Genomic DNA, 16,244 nt, shown 5'->3' with positions numbered 1-16,244 from the left:
TATCACCCTCCAAGGTTACGATGGTTGTAGGGAATTTATATTATGAGCTTATATAAAAGTCATGGGTCCTAAGGAAATAAAAGCCAAAATAAAGTGAGAGTCCTACAAAGTCAGTAGCAACGAGGATATTACTTTAAATTATTATTGAAAATAAAAATAAAAATATGACCTTTTTTTTCTGAAAACATATGAAAGTATTGCTTAGGAGATACAAATTGAATGTGTTATTGTAAATTTGTAATACACTATATCACAATGAAAATCAATCAAACCACCATGAGGGTCATTTACATAGTCTATGCTCATATTTCATGCAACATTTGTCACCAATTATCTATCTAAAAACACGTGGTACACTAGGAACTCCTGTGCTTCTAGAATTAGAACATATCATACACACTTCAAATGTGATTAAGCTAACATAGCTTCGTGAACATACCAATAAGCTCCTATGCCACCAAGCCCAAGTAAGCTTACACCTAAACTAGGAAGAAAAAGAATAAAATTTTTAATAAAAGCAAATTGAATAAGTCCTCTCACATTTTGCTATCCATGTTTTAGAGTTACTTTATTTATTTTTTCCAACCTTTTGTAATGCCAAAACCATCCTTGTCTGAACCACTGTGCATAAGACTCGTATAGTTGCCATTATCAACATGGTGAGTGATGGCATTTCTCATTTTCTCTAAATATCTCTCTCTCACACATACCTTAGTTTGAAGGCAAAAGCTCATATATAAGGCCAAAAAAAAAAGAGCGAGACTTTCTAAAGACTTTGTTTTCTTCTCTGCTTGCTTCCAAAACAAAAATGCCGCGAGAAGACGGCGAATTTGAGACCAATCTTCTGAGAAGGCAACTCGAATCCGCTCTCGTGACCAACGCTTCGTTGGCCAAAGAAAACGAGGAGCTGAGACAAGAGGTGAATCGTCTCAAAGCGCAGACCACGGCTCTCAGAGCCCACAGCCAGGAGAGAAAATCAATGCCGTGGAAGAAGCTGCAAAACTCCAACGAACACAGCATCGAAAAGCCAACGATCCTTCTCAACCTATCGACGACTGAGAAACAACCGCAACAACAATCGGAGCAAGAAGCCGAAAAGAAAGAGAGTAGTCCGACGAAAAAGGCTCCGACCCCGCCACCTGTCCCGCCCCGAGCTCCTCCGCCGCCGCCGATGCCTTCCAAGGCTCTGGTGGGCCTGAGGACGGTCCACCGGGTCCCGGAGGTCATGGAGCTCTACCGGTCGCTGACGAGGCGCGACGCGGGTCCCGAGACAAAGCCCGGGGAAGCGGGGAAAAGCCCGGCGGTGGCTCTGATGAAGAACATGATCGGGGAGATCGAGAACCGGTCGACGTACATCTCGGCAGTGAGTCGGAGGTGGAGACTCGGGCGGAGCTCATTAACTTGCTGATCAAGGAAGTGGAGAGCTCGGCCCACGAGAAGATCTCGGCGATCTCAGCACATCTCCGCTGTACGTCTTCAAGACCACCTTCTCAGGGAAACTCAGCCTCCACGAGGACCACGACGAAATCTTCGGCGTCTTCTCTTTCATCTTCTGGACCTTCACTCTCATCGCTCTCTCTTCAAATACGTCTTCATCGTTATCTCTGCCGACGATCACGGCGAAGGTCTTTAGTATTACCCTTCCCTACCCAATTAATAACCTTTTGTTTGTGATCATCAGTGATACTAATTTTAATGTTATTTTCAGGTTGTGTGTTTGCGTTGTACTCGCTTCTATGCCGTCACGAGAGAGTGAGCGTTGCCTTGGACGAGAAACTTTTGGAATTCCTCCAGGGACACGTGGCATAGCCAGACTCTTAAGCTGATCTTCGAGAAGAGTCCAAAACTTTGCGAAGCGCTCTTGGTTTTCGTTCTGCTCGGAGCTTCTATGACCATCGGGGACGGAGTTCTGACTCCTGCGATTTCAGGCATGTTTCTCTGGATTTGCCTTTTATTTATTAATGAGCCGGAAAAATGACCAAAACCTTTTGAAGAAAATAGAAGGAGCAAACTCTGCTCATGTTAAGTATCATGTGATCTTATAAAATCTCAAGGGTCCACTTATCCAAAACTGGATCCCATCATTTTTTTTATAGTGTTCCATTAAACTTTGTGAGTCTGATACCATGTACCATTTTTTATTTTATTATCTAAAGATCTATTAGTAATCAGATGAGTGATCCATGACCTTGTAAACAACTCTGTTAAGTTTCTTTATCTATCTCGCTCCTTGACCCATCATCTTCTTCTATATACATTGTTACCCACAGATTAATCAGCACATTCTCATATGATAATTTCCAACTTAAGAATGAAGCTCCTTTTTTTTTTTTTTTTTTTTTTTTTTGGCAGTCCTTTCAGCGGTCTCAGGCATCCAACTTGAGATTACAGAACTCCATGACAGTGAGCCATCTTCTTCTTCTTCTTCTTCTTCTTCTTCTTCTTCTTCTTCTTCTTCTATGTAAACAAGCCATCGATTTGAGCAGTGGTGGAGCCAGAATTCGAACCCAGGAGAGTATTTCATTAACAAAAAATAAAAAGGCTCTCTAGATATATAATCATATGAAAACTCAAATTTTGTCATACAGCCAAACTTTGATAAATTTTAAGTAAATAGCAAGAGATTTTATTAACAAAACTAAAAAGACATTAACCGTTGTAAATATTCGTTAATAGAGGTAAAAATTGAGTTCCTAAATGTCCCTTGGTCTCCACCTGCCTCCAACTCTGGATTAAAGTTGTGAAAAACAACAACATAATTATTGCAGATTACATGGTAATAATATCGTGCGAAATTCTGGTGGCGCTGTTCAGTCTTCAGCACCACGGGACCCACAGAGTGGCGTTCGTGTTTGCTCCGGTCGTGATGGCGTGGCTGTGTTGCATCAGTGGGATCGGAGTGCACAACATTTGGCGATGGAATCGCTGGATATTCCGCTCTCTCTCTCTCTCCGCTCTACATGTTCAAGTTCCTCCGCACCACCGGCACCAAAGGATGGGTGTCGCTGAGCGGAGTGGTTCTCTCCATGACCGGTGTCGAAGCAATGTTTGCCAATCTAGGGCACTTCTCTCCTCTCTCAATCAAGGTATGTTTAAGTACTTAGCTTGAGTAACAAGTTGTTGATCATAAGTTGTAAATGTAGAGAGGATATAGAAAAAAAAGGAATCTTGAGGAGAATATTATTCTCTGTCTCGTTCGGTGTCTCTCCAATTGAAAAAAGCCACGTCGTCGCTTTCTTTCACTATGATATCTTTTAGTTTTTAGTACGAGTAAAAAAATGACGAGATATGTTAATAAGAAGCACAATATATGCAGACAGCCTTCACAGTTTTGGTGTACCCGGCTCTGATGCTGGCGTATATGGGCGAGGCTGCGTTTCTCTCCAAACACCGCGACGACATTCAGAGGAGCTTCTATAAGGCCATTCCAGGTAAACATGAAACTTCTGGTTTGAATTTTTTTTTTCAACACTTGACAATAACATTCGACTCCAAAAAATAATAAAGGTTAAACCACTTAACTAGAGAGAAAAAAGAAATTGTAACCGGTTAGTCTTCAACCGGGAAAAACCATTTGGTTTAATTATCTGTTTGACCTTCTAATGAATTCTGATGGTTGTGGTGGTTCCTAACTTAGTCTAGAGGTGATTCCGCGCCATTTCAAAAGTGAGGTCGTGAGTTCAAACTCATCAGGGCCGCAGATGCCCCTTAAATAATTTTATGCCTAGGGATTGAGAAATTTCGTAATTTCATTTTTTCGATTTTATTAATCGAGCTTGAAATGCGATGGACTAAAATGTTTTAGTTTTTGCAGTTAATCGACTAAACACTATCAACTAAATGAAGTGAAATTATTATAGAAGCGGTATTTTGGCCGGTGTTCATCGTGGCGACAATGGCAGCAGTGGTGGGAAGCCAAGCGGCGACATTCTCAATCGTAAGACAGTGCTCCGCTCTGAACTGCTTTCTGAGGGTGAAAGTAGTCCACACTTCCACCCAAATATTGGGCCAAGTCTACATTCCGGAGATCAACAATTGGACTCACAGACACTAACATGATTGGCCATGCTTATGGTTACTCTCCCAATCTTACTCACCTCAATTTTCACCCAAATTACAAGTTCATATATTTGAAGTATTGAATTTCATTACAAAAAGTAATTATGTTTGGAAAATTACTAAAACAATACAAAATTAATAGTTCGAGTGCCATCGCGTAAGAAAAATTTCAGACGGCTAATTTGTAAATTTTAAGGTAAAATAAAAGTAAAATTTAAAAATGAGGGGAGGTTTCGGCCCCACCCTGGACACACACTGCATCCGCTGTAATTATATAGTTCTTTTAAGAGGTTAAAATTATATTTTAGCCAAACCTTTAATCGATAATTGAAATTAGCCTATTCCAATTATTAATCAAATGATCACATATGAATTGGCTAATTTTTAATCCTCTACTCACTTTTCACATTATCGAATCAACTACATTTTAATTATTAACTAAACGTTGATTAAAATACAATTGACATATTGATGTAGTTTAACGAATTATAATTTGATTTAAACTTCATATGCTTGACTACGGGCAGAATAAAATAAAATAAAACAATCACAAAATTGTTGTAATTTTTTTTTTTTTTTTGACAGGGCTGGCAATAACAAGCGTGATGTTGGTAACAACATGTCTAATGGCGTTAGTAATGACACACTAGTGTGGAACAAGAACCCAATCCTCTCACTAAGCTTCCTCGTCTTCTTCGGGTGATCCATCGAGCTCCTCTACGTGTCATCCTGCGCCACCAAGATCCCCGAGGACGGCTTCGTCCCTGTCACCCTCTCGCTCCTCTTCACGGCCGCCATGTACACGTGGCACTACGGGACCCGCAAGAAGCACCAGTTCGACGTGCCACGTGTCGGGGATGAGGATAGCCCGCATGGGTCCCTCGTGTTCCGGTGCGTCCTCAGATACGGGTACAACTACAAGGACCTCCCCAGCGACAGCGTCGATTTCGAGGCCAGGCTCGTCGAGGAGATCGTGCGCTTCGTCGAGGCTGATGATAGTAATGATCATAATAGTAAGGAAGAGTGTGTTGAGAGGCAAGGAGACCGGAGTGGCGTATATCCTCGGCCATTGTTACGCCAAGTCGAAGAAATCGTCGTCGGTTGTGAAGAGGATAGCCATTGACGTGGTGTACGCGATTCTCAGCAAGAACTGCAGAGGAAACGACGTGGCTCCCTCTCAACGTGCCTCATACCTCTTTGCTCCAAGTTGGCATGGTTTATTATGTGTGATGAGTCTTTCAATAGAGTTTGATTGAATGATGTGTGAATTTAGATTGTTCACAAAGCGTGACACCTATAGTTTTTCAGTGTTTATATTAGTGGGTGAGGATGTATATATGGGTTTATTATGCATCTATGTCTCTTATCTTATGGTTAAACTTGTAATTTTTTTGGTTTGAGTTACCGCGGTTACCAGCACACCCTAAACCGTTTTACCGCAAGTACCTGGTATCGAGGCACGAAGCCACATAAAGCGGAGTTGAGCTTCAAGCCCCCCGGAATTTCTTTTCTTCTTAATTTGAAGCGTATTTATATATCAATAACATTATTACTTAGACCAAACACTTTATCTTCAGAGAAATACACACATTTGACCCAAAAAATAACATTTCTTGGTGGCGCGAGTCTCAATCCCGATTCCTAGCTGGGTGTCGGTACTCTCATTTTAATGTGTCCGTGTAGTGGATAATGTTTTGTTGTTGTTGCGGAACTGAGAACTCAAGATCAGAGGAGCGAAGAAGAAGAAGATGAAATTCCCAATTTAAACATTGAATGAATTCAAAAATGGAATTAATGATTGGTTAACCCAGCTGAGGTCAAAACCAATAGTATTTATACATCTGTAAAGCGATAAAGTAAAAGGATAAGGACTGTCCACGTCAAAAGCTAAAACAAATAACAATGCCAGAGTTTAAACAATACTCAACGGTAACTTAGCAACTAAGTTACCGTATGAATGTTTGAGAGTCATCTTGGACAAAAGAGAAGTGAGGACTGGAGCTAATAGAAGCTTTATGAATACATTTGCGAGATGATGCTCTGTTCTTACTGGCAAGAGTTTGACTGGGCCAGCTTGGTTGTCACAGTATAAAACTGTTGGCATTGAATACGTGACTGAGAAGTCAACTAGCAGCTGTTTTAACCATAATGACTCAGAATTTGCAGCTGCAAGAGATCGATATTCTGCCTCCACTGAGCTTCGCGAGACCGTGGTTTGCTTCTTAGGCTTCCAAGAGATGAGTGAGTCACACAAAAGCCAGTGACTGAACGTCGTGATGAAGCCAGTGAGGACTTGTGTTGAAGAAGTGGAACGATAGAACAGACCACGACCTGGATGGCTCTTGATGAAGCGTAGAATATAATGAGCTGATTATAGATGTTCAGTACGAGGTGTTGACACAAATTGGCTCAACTTGTGCACACTGAAAGTGATATCTGGTCGCGAAATGGTGAGGTAGAACAAGCGTCCAATTAGTCTGCGATAAATAGACAGTGAATTTCGAGTATCCATGGGAGTCTTGACCGGCTTTGACTCCAGAAATCTAAAATCGTTGAAGCAGTTGAAAAGCATATTGCCTTTGTGAACTTACTATCCCTTCCTTTGACCTTGGAATTTCAAGACCTAGGAAATACCTAACAAGACCAAGTTCTTTCAACTTAAAGTTAGAATGCAGAAATTTCTCAACTTTAGCAAGCAAACTCATATCAGGACCAGACAAGATTATATCATCTACATATAATAAAATGACAATAAAACTGCTTCCAAACCCTTTGGTGAACAACGAGTAATCCGATTTTGACTGAATGAAACTATAGCTCAGCAAAGCCTGTGTGAATTTCAAATTCCATTGGCGAGAAGCCTGTGTTAATCCATAAATGGATTCGTGTAATTTACACACTACTTTGCCTTTTTGGAAGCTCCCCCTGAATATGATAACCAAGTGGAAAATCCATGTAAACTTCTTCAGTTAGTTCGTCATTAAAAAAGGCATCATTGACATCGAATTGTTCTAGATGCCAATTGCAAGATGAAGCTAAAGATAATAGCAATTTCACTGTCACTAGTTTTTCAACCGGTGAGAAAGTGTCCAGATAATCAAAGCCTTCTCATTGATTGTAACCTTGACCACAAGACGTGCTTTTTCTTCTAGACAAAGATCAATCAGCATGGAATTTATTTTTATAAATCCATCTGCACCAAATGGATCTTTTGTCATGTTGTAGAGCAATTATGGACCAGTTTTCACTCATAGCTTGTGGTATCCTGCCAATGAGAGTGTTTAGAAGCTTGGTGATAATATTGTGGTTCACATTCCACATAGACTGCAAGAATAAAAGACCTGTATGGAAGGGACAATTTATCATAACTAAGAACATGTGATAAAATGTGTGGAGAAGTGTGAGGGATATTTCATTTCATTTGCAGTTCAGCAGTTTCAACAATGGATTCTGAGACACGACCATGATCAGAGTCATTGACCAGTCGATCATGACCAGCTTCCATAATATCTCATATAGTGTGATATTTATTAAATTGAGTCGTACTTATCTTATATGTATAGGAAAGTACACATCAGCTGTTGGTTTGTATGAACTCATTTAAGACGTACTATCTTTCCAAAGTGACAACAATTTAGTTGATGGATCTTCAAAGTTTTGATAGGTCTCGGAAAAAGCTACGGTTATTAGAACAAACCATTTTATAGGTCATCAATGAGCTCTTTTGAAGGACGGTTGGTGTAGGGCTAAAATAATCGTGAAGGTCTTGTCCCATCATTTCCTTTGAATTTGGATGCTGTGAAATTGTTTGTGGCTAAAAAGCATATATCTTTTTTATTTATAGGGGATTAGGGGGGCATAAATAATGGAGGTCTCTTAATTAGGCGGTGTGGATTTTTTTTTTCTTTTCTTTTTCAGCATTAAGAAGTGATTCAAGTGAACCAAGCAACTGTCACGTTAGTGATAATTCAAGTGTTATAATTATGGGCATTGTTTCAGGTACAATATAGCTGGCTAAAATGGATCCATTTAAAGAATGGTGCCTAAAATGAAGACTTTCATAATTTCATTACTAACTTCTAAGTTTAGTCAGTTTTCACTGTGACACCAAGTGGATCCTTGCGTGACATGAATAGCTTGTACTGAAATTGATGTGGAGGCTTTTTTTTTTTTTTTTTTTTTTCTGATCTAGTTTATTTTAGTAAAATAGTTTTGAATTATTAATTTATAGCATTAATTTTAATCAATTTCATAAAATATTAATTTTTTTATGAAGTTTAACACCGTAAAAAAAAAAGACAATTGAACAACTTATCATATGTTTAAATATTTAAAAAAAGAATTTTATTAATTTAAAGGTATCATTAAAACAAATTCTAAAAATCTATGATTGTTTAATTTCATTTAGTATATTATTAAGATTATAAAAGTTCATTTTATAAATAAAACTAGTTACTTGATGAGTTGGCAAGGGCTTTCTTTTAAATTTCTTAGGTGGTAAATTTCATTAAAAGATTAATACTAATATAAAGCACTAAATGCTACCACTACTACAAATTTACATTTCTGGTGCGGAAGGGTATTAGGTGCGACATGTCGCACCTAAATGTCGCACCTAAGACCAATGTCGCACCTAAGACCATATTCGGTGCGACATGACGCACCGGATACTCATCAGATGACTAAAAATTTCGCTAATGTTTAGTGTTATTCGGTGCGACAGTGTCGCACCTAATAGGAAATTGTCGCACCTGATACCTCTAGGTGCGACAAATGTTGCACCTAAAACCTTTAGGTGCGACAGTTGTCGCACCCACATGGTTTTAAAATTTAAAGTTTTCAGCGAATCTCTCCGAGTTTTTTTTCAACATATTGGGTGCGACATTATCGCACCTAATAATATTATTAGGTGCGACAGTTGTCGCACCCAAAGGGTTTAAATTTAAAGTTTTCGGCGAATCCCTCCGAATTTTTTTTCAACATATTGGGTTGGGTTTAAATTTAAAGTTTTCGGCGAATTCCCTCCGAGTTTTTTTTCAACATATTGGGTGCGACAATGTCGCACCTAATAAATATGGTTGAAAAATATATTTACATTGACAGCTCAAATATATATGTATGGTTTAATAAATTCATTCTTCGTGATTTCACACGGTCCAAAATAGGACATAAATCAATCTTTATTAATTCTCTTTGACGAAAGAAGGTACTTTCCCTTGACAAAACCTTAATCCAACGGACCTAATTACAGTCAATACCCACATTCAACCCCAACCCTACGATTACTAATTGATGCGCACACACATTTCCTATATTAAAGCCCTAAGCTCTCACATTTCATTATTACAAACCAAATACACAAAATTAGTAAGCGATAAAACCTCATTTCAAGCCCTAGCCACCTTTCTCTCTCTCTCTCTATCTCTCTCTCTCTCTCTCTCTCTCTATATATATATATATATATATATATATATATATATATATATATATATATATGCAAGAACGAAGAACCGACCATCAAGTCATGGAGACGGAGAAGAGGACGAGCGCCGGTCGCCGGAAGCTTGAAATGAAATTGATCGACGACGATAACAGACGCCAAGTGGCATTCTTGAAGCGAAAGGCCGGGATAAACAACAAGGCGGAGGAGCTGAGCGTCCTCACCGGGTGAACTTGGGTCGGCCATTGGCCGGTTGAACTTGAGTCGGCCATTGGCCAGCTGAAGGTTTGGGCCGGCCAATGGCCGGCTGAACTTGGGTCGGCCAATGGCCGGATGAAGGTTTGGGCCGGCCAATGGCCGGGTGCACTTTGGTCGGCCATTGGCCGGCTAAAGGTTTAGGCCGGCCAATGGCCGGATGAACTTGGGTCGGCCATTGGCCGACTGAACTTGGGTCGGCCATTGGCTGACTGAAGGATTGGGCCGATCTGTGACCGGGTGAACTTGGGTCAGCCATTGGCCGGCTGAACTTGGGTCAGCCATTGGCCGACTGAAAGTTTGGGCCGGCCAATGGCCGGGTGAACTTGGGTCGGCCATTGGCCGGCTTAACTTGGGTCGGCCATTGACCGGCTGAAGGTTTGGGCCGGCCAATGGCCGGGTGAACTTGGGTCGGCCATTGGCCGGCTGAACTTGGGTCGGTCATTGACCGACTGAAGGTTTGGACCGGCCAACGGCCGGATGAACCTGGGTCGGCCATTGGCCGGCTGAACTTGGATCGGCCATTGGCCGGCTGAAAGTTTGGGCCGGCCAACGGCCGGGTGAACCTGGGTCTGGCCGGCTGAACTTGGGTCGACCATTGGCCGGCTGAAGGTTTGGGCCGGCCGATGGCCGGGTGAACTTGGGTCGGTCATTGGCAGGTTGAACTTGGGTCGGCCGTTGGCCAACTAAACTTGGGTCGGCCATTGGCCGGCCAAAGGTTTGGACCGGCCAATTGCCGAGGCAAGGTTTTGCCATCCAATGGCCGTCCGAAGCCTTGCGCCGGTCGTGTGGGTTGAAGTGATGCTTTTGTTATCGTCGGTCCGGGACGGGCCGACAACAGTAATCAACATGAATATCTAAAATGAAACCAACTCGAGAGAGAGAGAGAGAGAGAGAGAGAGAGAGAGAGTATTTTAGGACCAAATAACTTTATTATGATCATAATTTTGGAATAAAAAGCTAGTAATAAATTTTGGTAAACAAATATCAAAATGATAATAATTTTGGAATTATCCCTAACCAAAAATATCATATAGACCATTCTATCTGTTTCTATCTCTTTTCTTCTAAAAAATGTAGCATTATATACGAACATGAGAAAATAAAACTCCAGTACTTCTTCCATTCCATGCGATATTCACAAGATCACAAGAAAAGAAAATATTAAATAAATAAGTATGGTTGAAAAATATATTTACAATGACAGCTCAAATATATATGTATGGTTTAATAAATTGATTCTTTGTGATTTCATACGGTCCAAAATAGGAGATAAAATCAATCTTTATTAATTCTATTTGACGAAAAAAGGAACTTTCCCTAGATAAAACCTTAATCCAACGGACCTAATTACAGTCAAAACCAACATTCAACCTCAGCCCTACAATTACTAATTGATGCGCACACACATTTCCTATATTAAAGTCCTAAGCTCTCACATTTCCTTATTACAAACCAAATACACAAAATTAGTAAGCGATAAAACCTCCTTTCAAGCCCTAGCCACCATTCTCTCCCTCCATCTCTCTCTCTCTCTCTCTCTCTCTCTCTCTCTCTCTCTCTCTCTCTCTCTCTCTATATGCAAGAACGAAGAACCGAACATCAAGCCATGGAGACGGAGAAAAGGACGAGCGCCGGTCGCCGGAAGCTTGAAATGAAATTGATCGGCGACGATAACGGACGTCACGTGGCATTCTCGAAGCGAAAGGCCGGGATAATCAACAAGGCGGCGGAGCTGAGCGTCCTCACCGGGTGAACTTGGGTCGACCATTGGCCGGGTAAACTTGAGTCGGCCATTGGTCGGCTGAAGGTTTGGGCCGGTCAATGGCCGGGTGAACTTGGGTCGGCCATTGGCCGGCTGAACTTGGATCGGCCATTGACCGGCTGAAGGTTTGGGTCGGCCAATGGCCGGATGAACCTGGGTCGGCCATTCGCCAGCTGAACTTGGGTCGGTCATTGGTCGGCTGAAAGTTTGGTCCGGCCAACGGTCGGGTGAACCTGAGTCGGGCATTGGTCGGCTGAACTTGGGTCGACCATTGGCCGGCTGAAGGTTTGGGCCGGCCAATGGCCGGGTGAACTTAGGTCGGCCATTGGCAAGCTGAACTTGTGTTGGCCATTGGCCGGCTGAACTTGGGTCAGCCATTGGCCGGTCAAAGGTTGGACCGACCAATTGCCGAGGCAAGGTTTTGCCATCCAATGGTCGTCCGAAAATAATTTATCCCGTTTTTTTATTAATTTTGTTAAGTAACAGACGCGACATGTCGCGTCAAAAATAAAAAATCGCGTCTACACAAATTTGGGGAAAATAAAGAGAAGAATTTGCCTCCATATTTTTTTGCGCTAAAGATATAGACGCGATAAGTCGCGTCTGGTAGTAATAGTCGTGTCGGTAGGTTAAAAAGAAATAGACACAACTGAATACGTAAATGTTGGGGGAAATAAAGAGAAAAATTTGCTTACATAATTTTTTTGCACTACGGATTTAGACACGAGAAGTTGCGTCTGTAGGTTACAAAAAAAGAAATAGACTCAGCTTATTAAGTAATATATGCCTTTATAAATATATAAATAGAACGCCCAAATAGAAACCTAGCTCTCACGTTAACCACTCTCTCAACAGACTCCGTGTGCGATGCAATTTCCCGGAAATTGACGGCCATCTCCGTCCCGCCTTGTTTGTGGTTAGTGTTTCTCTCGTTCCTTCTCTCTACCCAGGTCCTCACTCTCTCACTCCCTCGTTCCGAACCCAGGTCCGGCGATTCCCGAAAATCCAAATTGTCTTCTCCGCGCGATTTCGGCCGCCGCTCCGCCGCTCGTTGAGGTGATTCGATCTCTCTCCTTCTATCTGTGTCGCTCACTCACTCACTCACTCATTCTGTCTCAGAAGTCGGCTCCCTCAATTCCCAGAAGTCTCAGGTTCGCCATCATTCCGCCGCTCGAAAAATCTGTCAATCGATCTCTCAGAACCCGCCCAAAAATTCGCCGCTGTTCCGCCACTCGTTCTGGTGAGTCTCTCTCACTCACTCTGTCCAGATGAAGAGTATTGTTTTTTTTTTGTTTTGTCTGATCGCTTGTTGAATTTGATGAGTGTTGCCTGGATGTTTTTTTTGTTTTGTATGATCGCCTAGAAATTCTGATTGTTATTTGATTTGATTTTTTTATGCGTTTTTGCTTCTTATTTTTCCTCTGTGAGATCCTGTGTCTTGCTCTGAGTTTGGGCATATTTTAAACATTGGGTAAATACTAAATGTTCTAAGATAGAATTGTGTTTGTGTAAATACTGAATGTTGTGAGCTTTATCTACGGTTGTGCTTGTGTTTGTTTGATGCTACAGAGTGTATCAATTGCGTTATTGAGATGTATCTAAAGTTAAGTTCTACTTATATTATTCCAAGACCAAAAACCTAAGAACAGGTTCTAAACTTGGGCCGGCCAATGGCCGAGTGAACTTGGGTCGACCATTGGCCGGATGAAGGTTCGGGCCGGCCAATGACCGGGTGAACTTTGGTCGGCCATTGGCCGGCTGAATGTTTAGGCCGGCCAATGGCCAGATGAACTTGGGTCGGCCATTGGCCGGCTGAAAGTTTGGGTCGGCTGAAGGATTGGGCCGACCAAAGGCCGGGTGAACTTGGGTCGACCATTGGCGGATTGAACTTAGGTCGACCATTGGCGGATTGAACTTGGGTAGGCCATTGACCGGCTGAAAGTTTGGGCCGGCCAACGGCCGGGTGAACCTGGGTCGGCCATTGGCCGACTGAACTTGGTTCGATCATTTGCCGGTTGAAAGTTTTGAACGGTCAACGGCCGGGTGAACCTGGGTCGGCCATTGGCCGTTGGTCGGCTGAACTTGGGTCGGTCATTGGCCGGCTGACTGTTTGGGCCGGCCAATGGCCGGGTGAACCTGGGTCGGCCATTGGCCGGATGAAAGTTTGGGTCGGCCAATGGCCGGGTGAACTTGTGTCGACCATTGGCCGGTTGAAGGATTGGGCCGGCCAACGCCCGGGTGAACCTGGGTCGGCCATTGGGCGTCTGAACTTCGGTCCCGGCTGAAGGTTTGGCCTGACAAATGGCCGGGTGAACTTGGGTCAGCCATTGGCCGGATGAAGGTTTGGGCCGGCCAATGGCCGGGTGAACGTGGGTCGGCCATTGGCCGGCTGAAAGTTTGGGTCGGCCAATGGCCGGGTGAACTTGTGTCGACCATTGGCCGGTTGAAGGATTGGGCCGGCCAACGCCCGGGTGAACCTAGGTCGGCCATTGGGCGTCTGAACTTCGGTCCCGGCTGAAGGTTTGGCCTGACAAATGGCCGACTGAACTTGGGTCGGTCATTGACCGGGTGAACTTGGGTCGGCCATTGGCTGACTGAAGGATTGGGCCGGCCAATGGCCGGGTGAACTTGGGTCGGCCATTGGCCGGCTGAACTTGGGTCGGTCATTGACCGACTGAAGGTTTGGGCCGGCCAACGGCCAACGGCCGGCGGGTCCAAGACTTGCAAGACAGGCGAGCGTGTACACTCTCTCTTTTTTCGTCGGATTCGAAAAGGGAATCAAAGCCGTTTCATTCGAATTTAACAAAGACGGGATTTCGGGTTCGTTAACAGGTTGGAGAGGAGCGTGAGCAACGTGGAGAGGACGCGGGAAGGGACGAGCAAGAGGTACCGGGATTTCAAGATTCCGTGGGATTGGATGACAGACTCGGGTCTGATCGGCGAGGTTTGTAGATTATGAAACTAAGAACCAACCAATTAGCAACAAAATTTATAGTGAGGTATATGAACTGTGTTTTGTTTTGTTGCAGATGAAACTGAGCTCGCTGAGGCTGGCAAGAGAGTACATGAAAAGGGTAACTAGAGAATTGAAATCGACGAGGGAAGAAGATAATCTCCTGCTTCAAGGGGTTCGATTTGCTCATCGGGTTCACCAGGTAAAACTGAATATTCTCTCAGCCTGAGGCATTATAAAACTAAAACTAAACTCGAGACTGCATGTCCAGTTTGCAGGTGGGTTTGATGTTCAAACAACACAAGCGTTTCAAGAACTGAAGAGAGTAGGACTTGGATATGCAACAAAGTAGCATTATTAACCAGACCAGACATGTGATTAGATGATGCAATGTGAACTTAGTATTAAATTAGCCAGCGCATATGTACAATATTATTTCTGAGAATATCAAAACAGAAAATGAATCCTTAAGACTCTTATACATCGTTTGAGTTGAAGAGAGTTTCAAAAGTCCTCAGGTTGTGCAACAAAAAAATACCTATTTCTTCTTCTGTTTTTTAGTACGAGAAATTGACGAATATTTATGCGTTTCACTTGGTCCTATTATAACACTGTATTCATTCTAGGCAATGTAAAATCATCATATTGTAAGATGAGTTATTATCACAGGCAATGTAAAATCATCATCTTGTAAGATGAGAAATTATCACAAGTAATCCAACCTGTATTCTTCTGTTTTTTGGTGTGAAAAAATGAGAAACTCAGTTAGATATTTTTATTTTCGTTCTGATTATCGAAACTGAATTTCTTCTTAAGCTATGTAAACATATTATTTCAATTTATTATTAGACATATATCAGATAACTAGAGAGCTCAGTAGTCGATATATCAGCATCAGCAAAATCTAAATAATTCATTAAAAACTTGAGTCTGACAAAACTAGAATTCGAACTTTAACAGCTAGAAAAATGTACCAAATACACCAAAGCTGTACGAGCACTCGATGATTCGACACAAACCCTAACAAAGCACTTGAAAAACGAAATCCAAAAATGAAAATTAAAACCGATGCCACGCAAACGCCAAGCCAGAGAACTCCGAAGAAACGAAGACGAAGGGACACAACTTCCTCACTTAGATCTCTGTCTCATCTTTCGGCGCTTCCTCTTCAATCTCCTCATACGCTTCTTCTTCCACTGATTAACGAAATAAAATAAAAACAGGAAATCGAAATATGTCACTAACGAATTTCTTGCAATTCGAACAGTTTTTATCATACGAATCGAAATGTAAAATATCAGATTTATGAACACTATCTGTATTTGAATCGAGACTTTACCTTGGCTCTCATGGTGAAGCAAAGGCTCTCAAACCTAGAAGCTCTGTATTGCTCTCGAGTAGTTTTGAGAAGAAGATGAGAATGACGGTCAGTTTGTGGCGGATTGGTGTTCGATAACCTCGTTTCGCAGTTATAAAGCGAACCCTAGTTTGCGAGTCGGGCCGGGTCAAGTTATTAGTGGTTTAAGACTCCGATGTTATAGTGGCCCATTAGTGGTCTCTTTGGGCTTATGACGCGTCGGGTTGGTCGTTTTTGGGCCATTATAATATATATTTTTGGAACTTTCCTAATCATCCCTCAATGGACAAAATTATCTTAAATACCTCACGTTTGATTTATTTTTTTTACAGAATACCTAACGAGCTAGATATCCAGATAAAATTCTCTTGGAGATTCTAATGCAACTTGAGAAACTAAGCTTAATATTATTTCA

At 42.2% G+C, this 16,244-nt stretch overlaps 1 protein-coding gene, 1 long non-coding RNA gene and 1 pseudogene across 3 annotated transcripts; 2 read left to right on the top strand and 1 right to left on the bottom strand.

The window, feature by feature from the left end:
* Nucleotides 1-808: 808 nt before the first annotated feature.
* On the top strand, nucleotides 809-5,613 carry LOC149381701 (potassium transporter 1-like; annotated as a pseudogene). Its single transcript, XR_016293829.1, has 8 exons — nucleotides 809-1,363; nucleotides 1,407-1,625; nucleotides 1,709-1,928; nucleotides 2,353-2,403; nucleotides 2,769-3,086; nucleotides 3,317-3,431; nucleotides 3,861-4,074; nucleotides 4,645-5,613. The product of XR_016293829.1 is annotated as a potassium transporter 1-like (transcript).
* A 5,750-nt stretch (nucleotides 5,614-11,363) lies between these two features.
* LOC149381700 (INCREASED PETAL GROWTH ANISOTROPY 1-like protein 1) lies at nucleotides 11,364-15,168 on the top strand. Its single transcript, XM_089601414.1, has 4 exons — nucleotides 11,364-11,506; nucleotides 14,352-14,463; nucleotides 14,549-14,674; nucleotides 14,744-15,168. Exons 1-4 carry the CDS (start codon nucleotides 11,364-11,366, stop codon nucleotides 14,822-14,824), a joined length of 462 nt encoding a protein of 153 aa, XP_089457540.1. The 3' UTR covers nucleotides 14,825-15,168.
* A 192-nt stretch (nucleotides 15,169-15,360) lies between these two features.
* On the bottom strand, nucleotides 15,361-15,957 carry LOC149381699 (uncharacterized). The gene is made up of 2 exons (XR_016301998.1): nucleotides 15,812-15,957; nucleotides 15,361-15,668 (listed from the first exon to the last, which is right to left on the bottom strand). It is a non-coding gene; the product is annotated as an uncharacterized LOC149381699 (long non-coding RNA).
* Nucleotides 15,958-16,244: the final 287 nt, after the last annotated feature.

Source organism: Urtica dioica, chromosome 11, assembly GCF_054948205.1.
Source record: "Urtica dioica subsp. dioica isolate 48M chromosome 11, U.dioica_male_clone48M_v1_H2, whole genome shotgun sequence".
Classification (NCBI taxonomy): Eukaryota; Viridiplantae; Streptophyta; class Magnoliopsida; order Rosales; family Urticaceae; genus Urtica; species Urtica dioica.
The sequence above is the reverse complement of the archived record's forward strand: the minus strand, read 5'-3'. Positions and strand labels throughout refer to the sequence as shown.

Coding starts and splice junctions, on each gene's coding strand:
- LOC149381700 (XM_089601414.1), top strand. CDS start 11,364: ATGGAGACGGAGAAAAGGACGAGCGCCGGTCGCCGGAAGCTTGAAATG. Junction 11,507..14,351: donor GAGCTGAGCGTCCTCACCGG/GTGAACTTGGGT, acceptor GTTCGTTAACAG/GTTGGAGAGGAGCGTGAGCA. Junction 14,675..14,743: donor TTGCTCATCGGGTTCACCAG/GTAAAACTGAAT, acceptor CTGCATGTCCAG/TTTGCAGGTGGGTTTGATGT.